Genomic DNA, 14606 nt, shown 5'->3' with positions numbered 1-14606 from the left:
TACATCGTGTTCAGTTTATTCTTAGAGTAAGTCTTTTTAACCACCCATCCATACCGGCATCATCCTGTTGGGAAAAAATATTAGCAAGGCTATCAGTTTAGAATTTATGCACAATTTGGAGAGCACTAAAACAGGGTCAAAAGAAGAAGAAGCTGCCCTTTTTTATTTGGTCTTTAGCACCTGTATGTAAATGGAAGCGTAAAACCTTCAATATGGACACAACACTGATATTTTTGTTGAAGTATTCATAAGTTGCATGAAATTTAAAATTAGAATTGTGATGAGTAAGGTCTCAGAGATTGCTCTTTTTGTGAAATGGCAGGTCACACCCTGTTTAATGATCACCTTGAGTTTATTGCAGGAGCTACATATATAGACAAAGGACCACACACTCAACATATTCAAGGGAATGTGATGGGGAAAGATGTTTAGGCCAAAATAAATATTGTGACCTAAAAAAGAAATAGGTTTTTGTCCTTTAAGTGTAAGGTCACCTATAGAGGAGCTCAACTTTCAGTATTTTTTCAAAATTGAGACTGAGAATTCTGTAGTTGCAGAATTGGATAATATTTTTTCACATTACAATTCATAAGACTGAGAAGTTTAGCTTGGTGTGTAATTCAGCTGTGTAGTTCAGGAGCTTGACATGATAAGAAGTTGTATTGTTTGGTTGCGCAAGACCAGGAACAAAAATCTTCAAATACAACACATTTCCAAGAAAGATGATTGATCATTCTTTAACAAATAAGCATTTTTGACATGCTGCATTATTCAGTGTGGTGAATCTATGAGTGTAAATAATGTGTAAAACGTCCATATTGTATGTCTGTTGTATGTTTTCTGTCAAATAATTCAAATAAAATCGTTAGTTTATTGTTTATTAAATTCTATATAAGTTTAATTAATTTATAACAATGTATTATCATTTGTCTGCGTTTTATATTGTCGTTTGTTTTTGCAAGATTAGTGTCCGCCGCCAGGTGGCGACAAACGACTGTTACGTGACACAGAGCGGCGATTAGTCGATGACGTAGTATACATGCGACACCGGCTTTCACGTGCGGATTTTCGACCTTTACACTAGAAATCTTTCATTTCATTTTGATTGGACGCATGTCCCGCAGGTGACAATGCTTCTGGTTGGAAGAACTGTGCAGACAGTAGTCCGGAGAAACCTCTGCAGACCATTTTCTGCTTCAAAGAATTACCTGCACGAGCGGAAAGTGAGTAGTTCTAGTCCAGGATCATGTCTCGAATGCAACAGACTGCAAGGGGAGCTAGGATGTGGATCCTCCGATGCACTAACTTTAATAGATAGGCTGAACGCTTAGAGAATATCTTCTATTTTTCTAGGGTCTGGTGCTGGGAGTATTTGAGGATGAAGGAGAAGAGGGCCGCCTTCAACTGACAGAAGCAGCAGCACACTTTAATCAGTCTGTATCCGGAAAACTTTCAGAACTGCTGCAGATGTGAGTATTTTGTGTCCCCTGGTTTGTTTCAAGTGGCAATTTATTTAGCCTATTTTTTTATTTTTTACTGTTGAGAGCTTCTGCTTGCTTCTGTATGTAAGTTTTTTTTCCACCCACAAGAACAAGTGATGTGAAATTCTCAAATGACTATTCAATTTTGAAAATAGATTTTGTAACTGCCAAGTCAATGGTTGCAAGTTGATCATTTAAGACGTGCATATCACTTTGACTTATGGGTGAAAACAACTTCCCTACCTCTGAACAATTGTTCAACGATAGTTTCCTTGAAACTTTTTTTGTTGTTTTTACACAGGACTGCCAGTCTGTTTAAATTTGTTTTTACGTAATTTGAAAACATGCATTAGGCATTGTAGGTCAAATAAATTAGACACAATTTTAATAATAAATGGTAGGCCTGCACAATATACCGCAAATTTATCGTTATCGCGACATCAAGCTGTGCAATATGCATACCGCAAAAGACGGCGAAAATCGCAATAAATGGTTACCTTGACCCTTGTGCTATCCTAGGCACTTTACCATTGGGAGTTGGGTCATCTAGACCCACTAGACAGTGCACTGAACCTTTCTTCTTCAATGATTTGTGATCTTCACTGGTGTCCATGGATTACATGAAATCTTTCCACCTTTATCCACCTTTGTCATGGTAGGGAGAACACTTCAATGTAAGGGGGGGGTCATCTAAGATAGCACAAGGGTTAAATGTGCTAAAACAAACTCATGGCAGCTTGAAATATTGAATAAATGAAATAAATCCCTTTATGCATTTAACCAATCGGAAGGACCCGTTTACGCTGTTGATCAATCAAATGAGCCCTTTTATGTTTGATGTTTGCCTCCTATGTCGACAAGGGTCATTTGGACTATAATTTTTATACTGTTGCATTGAAATGGAAATTATGTTTTCGGTTGGTTTGACATTTGTTTATATACCGCAAATTATATCGTTATCGCAATATTAATCACCAATATCGCATATCGCGAGTTTTCCTCATATCGTGCAGCCCTAATAAATGGTATCTTCTTTTTTTTTAAGCCATCTTGAAAATTCAGGAATGATTTTGAGAAGCATTTTTTACAATCTCTTGTCTTAGTTTTTGCACTGTGCAAGATTTTTAAACATTTTTAATGTATATTTAAACAAAAATTATTGAATGCTTTTTTTGGGGGGGGGGGGGGGGGGGGGGCTGATGTTATTCGCCCTTATTTGTGTGCGACCAGCACAAAAAAATGATGGAAATTCATGTTGGACACACATCTCTGCTGTATTTAAGTATATTTATGAAAAATGAAAATAGTGGGGATTCATTTTGAAAATGCTCTCACTTTATTGGAATATGGATTATAAAAATTTTTATTTATTTGCTAAATACTAAAATTTGTGCTACTAAAATGTGTTTTTATAGCTCTGGACCAAAGCTCAAAAAAGGCAAAAGCAGAATATTTTATGGAATTCACAAGGTATAAAATATGCCACACTAGTATCCTAAACCTTTTGTCTTTCTGACTTCTGAGTACGGTAACTTTGCTGTTCTCTCTGCAGGACTTCCCATGTGTAGCAGTAGTTGGTTTGGGCAAAAACGATGCAGGTGTGTGTGGGGCTGAGAACTGGGACACCAGCAAGGAGAGCATTAGACAAGGAATGGCTGGTAAGACATAGTTCTTCAAGTGGACTCGTACACTTAGTCCTTATTTTCCTGAGATTTCCTAAGATCGGCGACCGGGTAGCTCGGTTGGTAAGGTGAGAGGTTGTCATGCAGCAATCCAGGGTTCGATTCCCAGAATTCCCGAATGAGCAATGGTACTGCAATATCAGTGGCGAGCAATTAACATCACCCAGTGATGGGCAATGCCCTTAACGCCACTGCAGCTCACCGCTCCCCCAGGGGATGGGTCATAATTTCCCCATTGTGGGATAAATTAAGTATCAATTTATTTATTTTTTATTTTTTTATTTGTCCAGCTGGCTGCCAGTTACTTCAGGAACTAGAGTTGAACTCGGTTGAGGTGGACGGGTGCGGCGATGCCCAGTCGGCGGCAGAAGGAGCCACGCTGGGTCTGTTTCACTTTGACCAACTAAAGTCCAAGAAGAAAACCAAAGTATCACTGCAGCTCCATGGAAGGTACCCTGAAAGAGCCTTCCTCTGTGATTTTAATGGAGCATTCTTAATTTTGTGCTCATTATAAACCAGAAACTTGGGTGCAGTGATGGACTGTCCTTAATTTTGATGAACACCTTAAGGCAGTCAAAAAAATCATCAGCCTACTATCATCTTCAAGACCCACTACGATAATAATTGTGTTTTTAACACCTTCTTGTGGCATTTTTCAGAGTACATATATTTAAAATGAGTTTTTTTTTGTTCAAGACGTGTGTGGGAAAAAATGCCAGTTGGGAAAGATTTTATTCATGGCATAGAAAATACACTGGGGTGCTCTGCACCCCAACAGGGAAGGGATGGGGGGGTGGGGTTGCTACACCCTGCCCACAAATCAGAGGTGAATTTCTAAGTCTTTCTGCTGCTCTGCAGAAACTATGAAAATGACGCAAGTGTTGTGATTTTGGCTAAAATCGGCATAATGACAGTTGAAAGAATTTCAAAGTAGAACAAAAGATGGTTGGAGTGGGACTTCAAAAATATTTCAATGAGAAAAGATCAGAAAACTAAGCAGAACCTGGAAAAACTAGTTTGCTCATTCATCGTTGGACAACTAAACAACTGTAGCAGTGCTTTTACAGGACTACCAAAAAAGCGATAAAAAACTGCAGATTATTCAGAACTCTGCTTCTTGGGTTCTCACTAGTACCAACAAAGTAGACCACGTGAGTCCCGTTCTGAGGTCTTTACACAGCCTGGCTGTCTGTTTGCCTGCCAGAGGATAAACTTTAAAGTTCTGTTGCTGGTTTGTAAATCTTTGAGGGGTGTAGCACCAAATACATCACTGACCTCCTGACCCAGTATGTAGCAGCCAGACCTCTTGGGTCATTTGGATCCGGACTGTGTCAGTACCTAGAGTCAAAACCAAACACGGAGAAGCTGCTTTCAGCTTCTATCCTTCACATATCTGGAACAGACTTCTGGAAATCCTGAGACCAGCAGAAACACTAATAAAAAAAATAAATTTAAAATCATATTTAAGTCCCACTCCGATCATCTTTTGATCCAATGTAAAAGCATTCAAAGTGTGCTTTTAATTATAATTGTGCCGTTTTATGTATTAAATTCAAAAAACCTTTGAACATAGTTTCCACAGAGCGCTGGTAAATCATTAGAAATTCGACTTCATTGTAGGCGGAACCGTTGGCGTGGAGCAACCCCACCCCCACTTCCAGTCACCCATCTGTTTACATTCTCTCCTGCTAGCTTACGGCCCTTCACAACCCCAACCTAACATTACCGGTCCAACAGAAATGGTGAGCAATATTGGAGCTATCCAGCTGTACGGTTTTAAGCCAGATGTCAGCTCAGACGAGGAAAACAAAGACGTATATTGATCCATTTGTCAGCAAGTGGATGCATCAGAATGGAGTGGAGCAGGGAGCTTGTGTTCTGCCCAGCTTATTTTCTACGTAACAACTACACTCTTTTTTTTCTTCTGTTTTTTGCAAATTGCTGTTTTTCGTCTGCTCCTGATTCATCATGATTTAAATAAAGAAATACTCAGAAATGCAATTTTTGGCTTAATTTGCTTTCGATATGTCCTTCATCATCAGAAAAAGTGCCACAAGAACATGTAAAAAAAGAAAAAATCAATTTTCATCAGAATAGGTTTTTAAAGACCCACCTACTCTGAGCTGAATTTGATTAGTTTTATTCAAAAGTTGACATCTCCACAGTTACTTTAAGCTTTCATTAAACTTTGTTTAAAAATGTATTTCAGTGGCTTTCAAATTTCTCTTTTAATGTTTTCTGTAAAGCACTTTGAATTTTCTTTAAACCCAGAATGTGGTTTACAAATAATCTTGCCTTGCCTAACGTTTTTCATTTTGCCAGTGCTGATGCTGAAGGCTGGGAGAAGGGTATTACTTATGCTGAGGGCCAAAATCTGGCCCGACTTCTCATGGAGGCTCCTGCCAATCACATGACTCCCACTGCTTTTGCCAACATTATCGAGGAGAAACTAGCCCCACATGCCGAACGAGTCACAATCAATAAGAGGTTAGTATTGTCTGTGTGTTAGTTGGAAAGCAAAAAAGAAAATATGACAACAATTAAATCATTTGCTTTCAGAGCCCAGGACTGGATCAAGGAGCAGCAGATGGGAGCCTTCCTCAGTGTGTCCAAAGGTTCAGAGGAGCCTCCGGTCTTTTTGGAGCTTCATTACAACGGGTCACCTGACAGTAAAGAGCCACCCCTGCTGCTCGTGGGCAAGGGCATCACATTTGACAGGTAAACACTTCACATCTTTTTGTACCTACTTGTATGCATAAAAACTATTTGATGTCCTTGAAACGACTTGTTTGCTCTCTGTATTTGTAGCGGTGGTATTTCCCTCAAGCCCTCTCCCTCCATGGACGCAATGAGAGCCGACATGGGTGGAGCTGCCACGGTGTGTGCATCCATCGTCACAGCAGCAGCTCTGAAGCTGCCAGTCAACATTATTGGTGAGCTCCCTGGTGGCAAAAACTCTCCAAGATGGTTTGGTTTCAGTTAGAAAACTTTTTTTTTGTCTAAAGAAAATAAACGGAGATTCCTCAAAGAAGTAAGAACCTCTTCAGAATGATGGGGTGTGCTACCACCACTAAAGAATCACACAATAAACAGAAAAGCAACAAAAAGCAGTCATAGTTTAATAGCAGCCATAAAGGAGAGTTTGAATAAGTCAAAGAAATACTGTCTGCTGTGACTCACTCAGGTCTGGCTCCACTTTGTGAGAACATGCCTAGTGGAAAGGCTACCAAACCCGGTGATGTGGTTACTGCCAAGAATGGGAAAACCATCCAGGTGGGTGGAGCTGTAATTACACTTCTGAATGCAATCCACAAAAATGTTTTATTTTTAATCGGTATGCAATGCCCCAGTGTTTTTTAGCCCGTTTTTTTTCTCTTTTTTTTTTACTACACATATAGTATGAATATTGTTGATCATTTTGATGAGAATTCGTTTTGACTACCATAATGCAGTTGGGTAAAATGAAAACTTTGAGGATGTGTCATATTTAGTTTTTTCATATATTTGTCAATGCTTTTGTTTATTTCCAAGGTTTGATATGCATTTTTGATGTTCAGAAGGTTAGCTGTCAGAATAACATCTGTAAATGTGTCAATTGTCAACTCATTATTTATATATAAATAATTGTTCAGTCAAGTTCCATGACTGGGTTTTTGGCCGCCAAGGCACCCGCCTCTGACTGCCACCTGGCCCCTTTTGAGGTCTCCTATGGGCGGTGGACCCATGGGAGAGTGGTCCCACATCGCTACTTCGGGCTGTGCCCGACTGGGGCCCGTGGGGAGAGCCCCGGTCACCAGGCGCTCGCCTGCGAGCCCCAACCCCAGGCCTGGCTCCATAATGGGGTCCCGGTGATGCCAATCCGGGGGACGCATTTGTCGGTGTGTTCCAACTACCGGGAATCACACTCCTCAGCCTCCCTGGGAAAGCTTATGCCAGGGTACTGGAGAGGAGAGTCCAACTTCAGATCCAGGAACAACAGTTCGGTTTCCGTCCTGGTTGTGGAACAGTGGACCAGCTGTACAGCTCTTTAGGGTGCTGGAGGGTTTGTGGGAGTTCGCTCTTCCAGTCCAGATGTGTTTTGTGGATTTGGAGAAGGCGTTCGATCGCGACCCCCGTGGTGTCCTGTGGAGGGTGCTCTGGGAGTATGGGGTCCGGGGAGCCTTACTGACGGTTGTCCGTGTCTGTATGACCAGAGCAAGAGCTTGGTTCGCATAGCCGGCAGTAAGTCAGACCTGTTCCCGGTGCATGTTGGACTCTTGCAGGACTGCCCTTTATCACTGATTCTGTTCATAGTTTTTATGGACAGAATTTCTAGGCACAGCCAGGGGCCGGAGGGGGACTGGTTTGGGGACGACAGTATTTGCCCTTTGCAGATGATGTTGTCCTGTTGGCTTCATCGAGCCAGGACCTCCAGCGGGCATTGGGGTGGTTTGCGGCAGAGTGTGAAGCGGCTGGGATGAGGGTCAGCACCGCTAAATCTGAGGCCATGGTACTCGACTGGAGAAAGTTAGTTTGCCAGCTCTTGGTGGGTGGAGTGTCCCTGCCCCAGGTGGAGGAGGACTGACAAGTGGATTGGAGCGTCATCCGTAGTTATGCGGTCACTGTACCGGTCCTTTGTGGTGAAGAAAGAGCTGAGCCAAAAAGCAAAGCTCTCAATTTACTGGTCGATCTTTGTTCCAATACCCACCTATGGTCATGAGCTCTAGGTCATGGCCGAAAGAATAAGGTCCCAAATACATGCGGCTGGAATGAGCTTCCTCCGTAGGGTGGCTGGGCGCTCCCTTAGAGATGGGGTGAGAAACTAAGTAAACTGCGGAGAGCTCGGAGTAGAACCGCTTTTCTTTCAGATTGAAAGGAGCCAGTTGAGGTGGCTCGGGGATCTAATCTGGATGCCTCCTGGACGCCTCCCTGGAGAGGTGTTCCGGGTCCCACTGTGCAAAGGCCCCAGGGAAGACCCAGGACACGCTGGAGAGACTACGTCTCTCTGCTGGCCTGCCTCTGCTCGCCTCGGGGTACCCCCAGAGGAGCTGGGGGAAGTGGCCGGGGTGAGGGAAGTCTGGGCATCTTTGCTTAGACTGCTGCCCCCATAACCTGGTCCTGGATAAGTGGAGGAAGATGGATGGATGGAGATTAATTGAGCTAAATAGGGGGGGTGAACTCTGATCTGAAGATCCTAGGTACGATTCCTGCCCTGCCCGCCCATTTGTCGAAGTGTCCTTGGGCAAGACACTTAACTCGTCATTGCTCTTGGTGGTTATAGGTTGGTGCCAGTGTTCAGCAGCAGAGCCGCCATCAGTGTGTGTGCGTGCGCACGCCTGGTGTGTGTGTGAGACTATTCGACTGTAAAGCGCTTTGGGCCTTTCGAAGATGGTATAATAGTGCCATGCCACTTATCATTTGTAGCTGAACTGGGTTTTTGTTTGTTGTTGTTTTTGTTTGATAGGTTGATAATACAGATGCTGAAGGCAGACTGATTCTCGCTGATGCTCTGTGTTATGGACATAGTTTCAACCCCAGAGCCATTGTCAATGTCGCCACTTTAACAGGTAGGATCTCTTTTCGTTTTTCTCTTTTTTTCTCTTTTGAAAAGTTGTTTAGCCTTCACAGTAACTCTCAACGGAGGTAAAAGTTAAAATGTGGTGATATATGATAGTGATTAAAATAAAACACTTGCTTATGTTTTTAGGTGCAATGGATGTAGCCCTCGGCTCAGCAGCAACTGGTGTCTTTACAAATTCTAATTGGCTCTGGGAGCAGCTGCACAAGGTACTGTTAGTGCAAAATACACCAGAAGAATGTGTCACTCTTGTATTTCCTCTGTTGAGTAATGAATGGTGTGTGCATGTATAGGCTAGTGTTGTGACAGGTGACAGAGTGTGGCGGATGCCTCTGTTCCAACACTACACCAAGCAGGTGACTGACAGCCAGCTGGCTGACCTTAACAACATCGGCAAGTACAGTCGGTACGCGTCTCCCTGCCGCTCATCAAATTCCACTGAAGAGTCTGTTTGAGGTTGTTTCAGTCTGATGACCGTTGCTTTCCTGACAGCTCTGGTGGCGCATGCACAGCGGCGGCGTTTCTCAGGGAATTTGTCACAGCTCCTCACTGGGCTCATCTGGACATCGCTGGAGTGATGAGCAACAAAGATGAAATTCCCTACTTGAGGAAAGGCATGTCTGGAAGACCAACGCGCACGCTGGTGGAGTTCGCCGCAAGTCTGGCCCATGATGGCTGAGGATGTGAGAAACCAAAAGGTTTCACACCCAAGACATGTATGAACGTTATGCAGAGGAACAATTCAATATAAAAGCTACAAACACACAAACATGTTTAGTACAACAGGTTGGTTGAAATTGTGGTTTATAGTATTTTTAGCAATATTTTGTTCGACATTTTGTGTTTCACTTTTAATAAAAGTCTAATGTATGACTTAGTTGGCAATATCGTGGTTTTTACTGTGCATAGATTTAAACTATATTAAAGATTGACGCAAGTTCCTAATATCTTTATATACAATGAGATTAATTCAAAATGTCAAAATGATGTATTAATATACTCCTTTTAATTTAAAACAAATTGAAGGCTAGGAGTTCTCTTGAGAAATGAATTAAATAAATGTCTTTTGACTGAACTATAACAGCACAAAGGTGAGGAAAGACCTTCAAACTGCCATATTTGAAAAAAAAAAGGTTAATTCTTTTTTATTTGTGCACAGGTCTATTTTTATGGTTGTGTACTTTCTTTGGGGCGTTAATTTCTTATTATCATATTAATAAATGTTCTGTTTTTACTTTTGCATCTATTGACATCTTCAGTTTAATCTTTCTTGAACTGTAACCGAAAGCATTTTAGTTTATGTCCAGTTATAAATACAGGGCGTGTAAAAGGTCACAATTATTTCGAGGGAACGAATTACTATTTCTTAAGAAATAATTTGTTGTTGTTTTTTTATTTATCTATTTATTTTTTTATCCATGTCAGGTCATGGGCTCTGTATTAACTCTAAAATAGTTTAACTTCGACTCATCCAGAGTTTGCCTGTATGTGTTGGCTTTTATTTACGCTTACTCATACATAAATCTTAGTTTTTGTCAGCAATTGTTAAGTAGCTGTGATTGTTATCATGTCACTGGAATAAAGTCAGGGGTTACATTGAAGTGCTAATAAGGGTCATTGGGTTGGGCGCATGCGCGACTCTAGGAGACGCAACACAGGTAAAGATGGCTTCCTCCATAAGCGGAATGTTTCCCGGCCAGCAGCTGACTGGTTCCCATCCTGTCGGGGGACCTGGTGCACCTGGACAGCCGGGCTTTCCCATGGGTGCTGCCCGAGCTCAGGGTAACAACACACTGGTTGATGAACTGGAAGCTTCTTTCGAGGTAGGTTGCTCTTCTTATAGGTGTTGTTAGCTTCGCAACGCAACCATCACAGAAAAGGCGCGTTTCAAGATTTGGGAGACCAGATACATTCATATCTGTAGACTATAGTTGTGTTATACTGTGATGTCTTGGCTGTAAACTGTTGCCTGCCTTCAGTGTTGCTCTGCAGAGATAAATGCTCTATTTTTTTATTTATGCTAACTAGCCGTGACATGCTAGTTAGTTAGTTAGCTAACAAGTGGATTGGCTAGCTAGCCTATCTGTTCTTGGTAAAGAGATTTACAATCCATTGTTTGGCATAGTGTAGTTGTTCTTATTTAAACTTGATCAATAAGCTTCCCCTTCCTATCGATTCGTAGCCATTTCTGATCAAAGTAATGTCCAGAGGTTCATTCAAATGTTGCTACCGACTGAACAACAAATATTTCAATCGTAATTCTGAAAGAAACAACAAATTGGGATCCATTCCTTTGACTTGATGGACCCGTTTAAAGAAACTGCTAAATATTTCCGTCTTCATGCTGTCCCTCAGTATCATGCCCATCATTGACTATCACACAATGTCATCAAGGCAAGTCTTACGGAGAGCAAAGCAGCACACGGACGTGGATGTGGCTGTCAGTCAATTAAATCAATATTCAGATCCATTTTATAACATTGGTTAAAAAGCTTTAAATGTAATGTCATCTGTGGTCTTTAGATTAGAAATATTAAAAATATTCTGCTACATATTCCTGTATGTCCAGCATGGCTCCTCCTCCAGCATTTACGTACTGTAGCTGAATGGAGACATTTGTATTGAGTTATGTGTTTCCCTTATTGGATCATGATGTGTTCTGTGAATTTCACTTGTACAAAACAATGACCTAAAAACTACAAGATTTTGTCTATTTAAGAAACAAGTGACGACACATAAAGAATATTGGTATCAGTCTGCTCTAAAAACGCACTTAATTTTACCCCTTCTAGTTAATGCAAAACATGTCATAAAATCTTTTTCTTTGGGGATTCTGCAACAGTTTTAAACTTTTTCTTCTTAATCATGTTCATTATGTACTCATAATGTATTATTTATCAAATCTGGGCCAGTGGAGACTATTGAGAGAAGGAGGTCTTTAAGTATTTTAGTATGTAAACATGTATTTCTGTGCATCTTATCCTTTGCTGTTAGCAAAGTTTACCATGTTTACCAATCCACTTGGCACCTTTCAGCACCAAGCACATGCAGACAATTTACCATATTAGTTTGAGACATTTTCTTAAATGCTTGGCTTGAGTCAAAGTTCAATGTCAAATGATTTTGTAAACCAAAAAGATGCATCATATTTTAAAGGGGAGAACGGGACAAAATTAGGGAAACCTTAGAAATAATTAGTACATTTTGCTATTTAATTTTTGTGACTTAAGGTAATTCAAGAGAACTGTAAAAGTTTCTTGTACAAAAAAGGGAAGGGTGACCTACGGGTTGTTTTTCATTGTGGAAAAGGGTATTGGAGAAACTTCCCTTCTTTTTTGTCCTGCTCATTTTCTTTGCAATAAAAAACTATTATTGAATGTAGTGGACACAGTAATCTCACCTGCCCACTTTTAAGAAAAGGAGATAAAACAAGCTTTTCTTTATCATGTAGGCTTGTTTTGCGTCCTTGGTAAGCCAAGATTATGTTAACGGAACAGATCAGGAGGAGATACGTACTGGTAGGTTACATCTTGATGCTGAACATTGACTGTATTTCTTATGTTAACCCGGTGTTTAAGGCCCATCTTAACTTGTCTTTTGTAGGTGTGGACCAGTGCATACAAAAGTTTCTGGATGTAGCTCGCCAGACTGAGTGCTTCTTCTTACAAAAGAGGCTCCAGCTGTCCGTACAGAAACCAGAGCAGGTGGTGAAAGAGGTAAATTGCTACACTGATTAGCTTTTTTTTTTTAAATCAATTTATCAAACTCTTTTCTCCTATGAAGTTCATTCTTTTTTTTTCTTCTTCTCACTTCAGGATGTGTCAGAGTTACGTAATGAGCTACAGAGGAAAGAACAGCTGGTACAAAAGCATTTGGCCAAGTTGCACCACTGGCAACAAGTTCTGGAGGATGTGAGCGGCCAGCATCGCAAGCCTACAGACCTACCCCCTCCTGGACCGCTGGCCTTTCTGGAGCAGGCCTCTGCAAACCTGCCCCCTGCTCCTTTAAAGCCTAACTAACACCCACACGCAAAAGGCCATGTTTTCAAATGTGAGACTGATGACTGGAAACACAAAAGCAATGGAATGAGTTACTCATTGTGGAGGTGTGGGTGGGATTATGTCAGAATAATTTAATCCACAATGTTCTGGGACTTGTGTGTGTCACAGCTGACTGGATGTGACAGGAAATGCAGATCTGCATTTATCACTCCATTTGTTGAACATACGGGAGGTTTATCCATACATTTTCTTTTTTTTCATACTTACAATGTGTATAAATGTTTACTGTAGTCACATGTTTGTGTAAAAATAAAATTTGTACTTTGAATCTGCCCTAAACATTTTCTTACTGTGTTTTCTTAGGTATTGGTCATGCTACTGTATTATAGTCACATGCAAGGATGCTTTTTTTATCCTTTAAGTAAATCAGTAATCTCAGAATAGTCGGGAGCCGCATCATGAGGTCCTGATTATTTATGCCTGACAGTCTGTTTATCTGGAAACTACGCAGCATTTTCGCACTACAGCAGACTTGTTCTGGTCGACTTCGCAGCTCCTGCGTGGTCACTGCTGGTACAGTCAGACAAAAATCCTCACAGATGGACCATGGGGACATAGCTCTCCAACAGGAACCCCTGATCACATTACAACTGCATTTTTAAATGTATGGAAGGGATCTTTGATTCTCTAATGTGTGATGTGACTGAGACTATATCTGCTGTGTTAATTTAGCTCATGATGCTTCATTTGCATCTGGGTAGATGAAAGCTTTTAAATATCAAAATTGATTTCATTAAGATTAAAAAAGCAGATTATTTTCAAATTCGTGGCTTTTCTTCTGCTCCTTTTAGGGGCAGCTACAGTGAAGTATCTGGTTCTGTCTGCATCCTCCTCACTCATAATGGGTTGGATTTAATCTGTGCTTTTCCAGACCCTCAAAGCACTTACATTGTGTCCATTATTCATTCACTCCTCATTCACACTTGGTGATGGTTAGCTACTGATGTGGCCACAGCTGTTCTGGGGCAGACTGACAGAGGCGTGGCTGCCTGTACGCGCCTACTGCCCCTCTGACCATCACCGGCACATTCATGCACATCCACACACCAGTGGAGCAAAACTGGAGTCAGGGAGGGTGGAGTGTCTTGCCCAAGGACAGAACAACAGTTGGCTGGGGGGGAGTGGGGATTGAACCGCCGACCTGCTCAACTGCCTGAGCCACTGCCGTTCTTCACTTCATCCATGCACCTCCGCTTTGATCTCCTGGACCTTTCAGCTTCATCCTCAGCATGCTTTTACAGACAGAATCACTGTGTCTCCTGTCAATGTGTCCAAACCAACTCAGTTTACTTGCCTGCATTTATCTCCAAAAACATCTAACATGATCTGTTCCTCAGATGGATTCAATCCTGATCTTATCCATCCTAAAAAAAAGTACCTTAGAATCTTCATCTCGGCTTCCTCCAGCGCTGCCTGCTGCCAGTCTCTCAGACCCACTGTCTCCAAAATAACGTGACTGATACTCTGAATATATACCACAACAAAATGAAGAATAAAAATTAGTTTGTCAAAAAAAAAAGATTTGATTTAATTTTACAGAGGGGCGACAAAAAAACCCATACTCAGGTTCAGTCCAATTTAAAATGATCATTTAAACCTGATTCTGCAACCTGAGGCTCCAGGGCCACATGACTCTTTTACCCTTTTTGAAATTCTTAACAATTGAGAACAAAAAAAAAAGAGTAACATTATTTTTAAACAAACTGGTGATAAAGAATAACCAAATAAAACATTCACAGGGCAATAAAATAAAATGCGAGACTTAACTTGTATAACTAATCCAAAAGATTTTCCGATGTTAATCGTTTTTTTTGAAATGACATGT

The 14606-nt window shown here is 41.2% G+C and overlaps 2 protein-coding genes across 2 annotated transcripts; both read left to right on the top strand.

Annotated features, from left to right (window-relative positions):
* Positions 1-980: 980 nt before the first annotated feature.
* Positions 981-9597, top strand: LOC144994195 (cytosol aminopeptidase-like). The gene is made up of 13 exons (XM_078951091.1): positions 981-1223; positions 1354-1469; positions 2897-2951; positions 3034-3139; positions 3454-3613; positions 5486-5650; positions 5723-5881; positions 5972-6096; positions 6348-6436; positions 8607-8709; positions 8850-8929; positions 9014-9126; positions 9213-9597. The coding sequence occupies exons 1-13, from the start codon at positions 1131-1133 to the stop codon at positions 9397-9399; spliced, it is 1551 nt and encodes a 516-aa protein (XP_078807217.1). The 5' UTR covers positions 981-1130; the 3' UTR covers positions 9400-9597.
* Positions 9598-10331: 734 nt separating this feature from the next.
* Positions 10332-13060, top strand: LOC101160463 (mediator of RNA polymerase II transcription subunit 28). Its single transcript, XM_004065947.4, has 4 exons — positions 10332-10543; positions 12172-12238; positions 12324-12436; positions 12536-13060. The coding sequence occupies exons 1-4, from the start codon at positions 10385-10387 to the stop codon at positions 12737-12739; spliced, it is 543 nt and encodes a 180-aa protein (XP_004065995.1). The 5' UTR covers positions 10332-10384; the 3' UTR covers positions 12740-13060.
* Positions 13061-14606: the final 1546 nt, after the last annotated feature.

The sequence above is a fragment of the Oryzias latipes genome, chromosome 1 (genome assembly GCF_053564925.1).
Source record: "Oryzias latipes strain Hd-rR chromosome 1, Olatipes_Hd-rR_3.1".
NCBI classification, from domain to species: domain Eukaryota; kingdom Metazoa; phylum Chordata; class Actinopteri; order Beloniformes; family Adrianichthyidae; genus Oryzias; species Oryzias latipes.
This window is presented reverse-complemented; position numbering and strand designations above follow the sequence as displayed.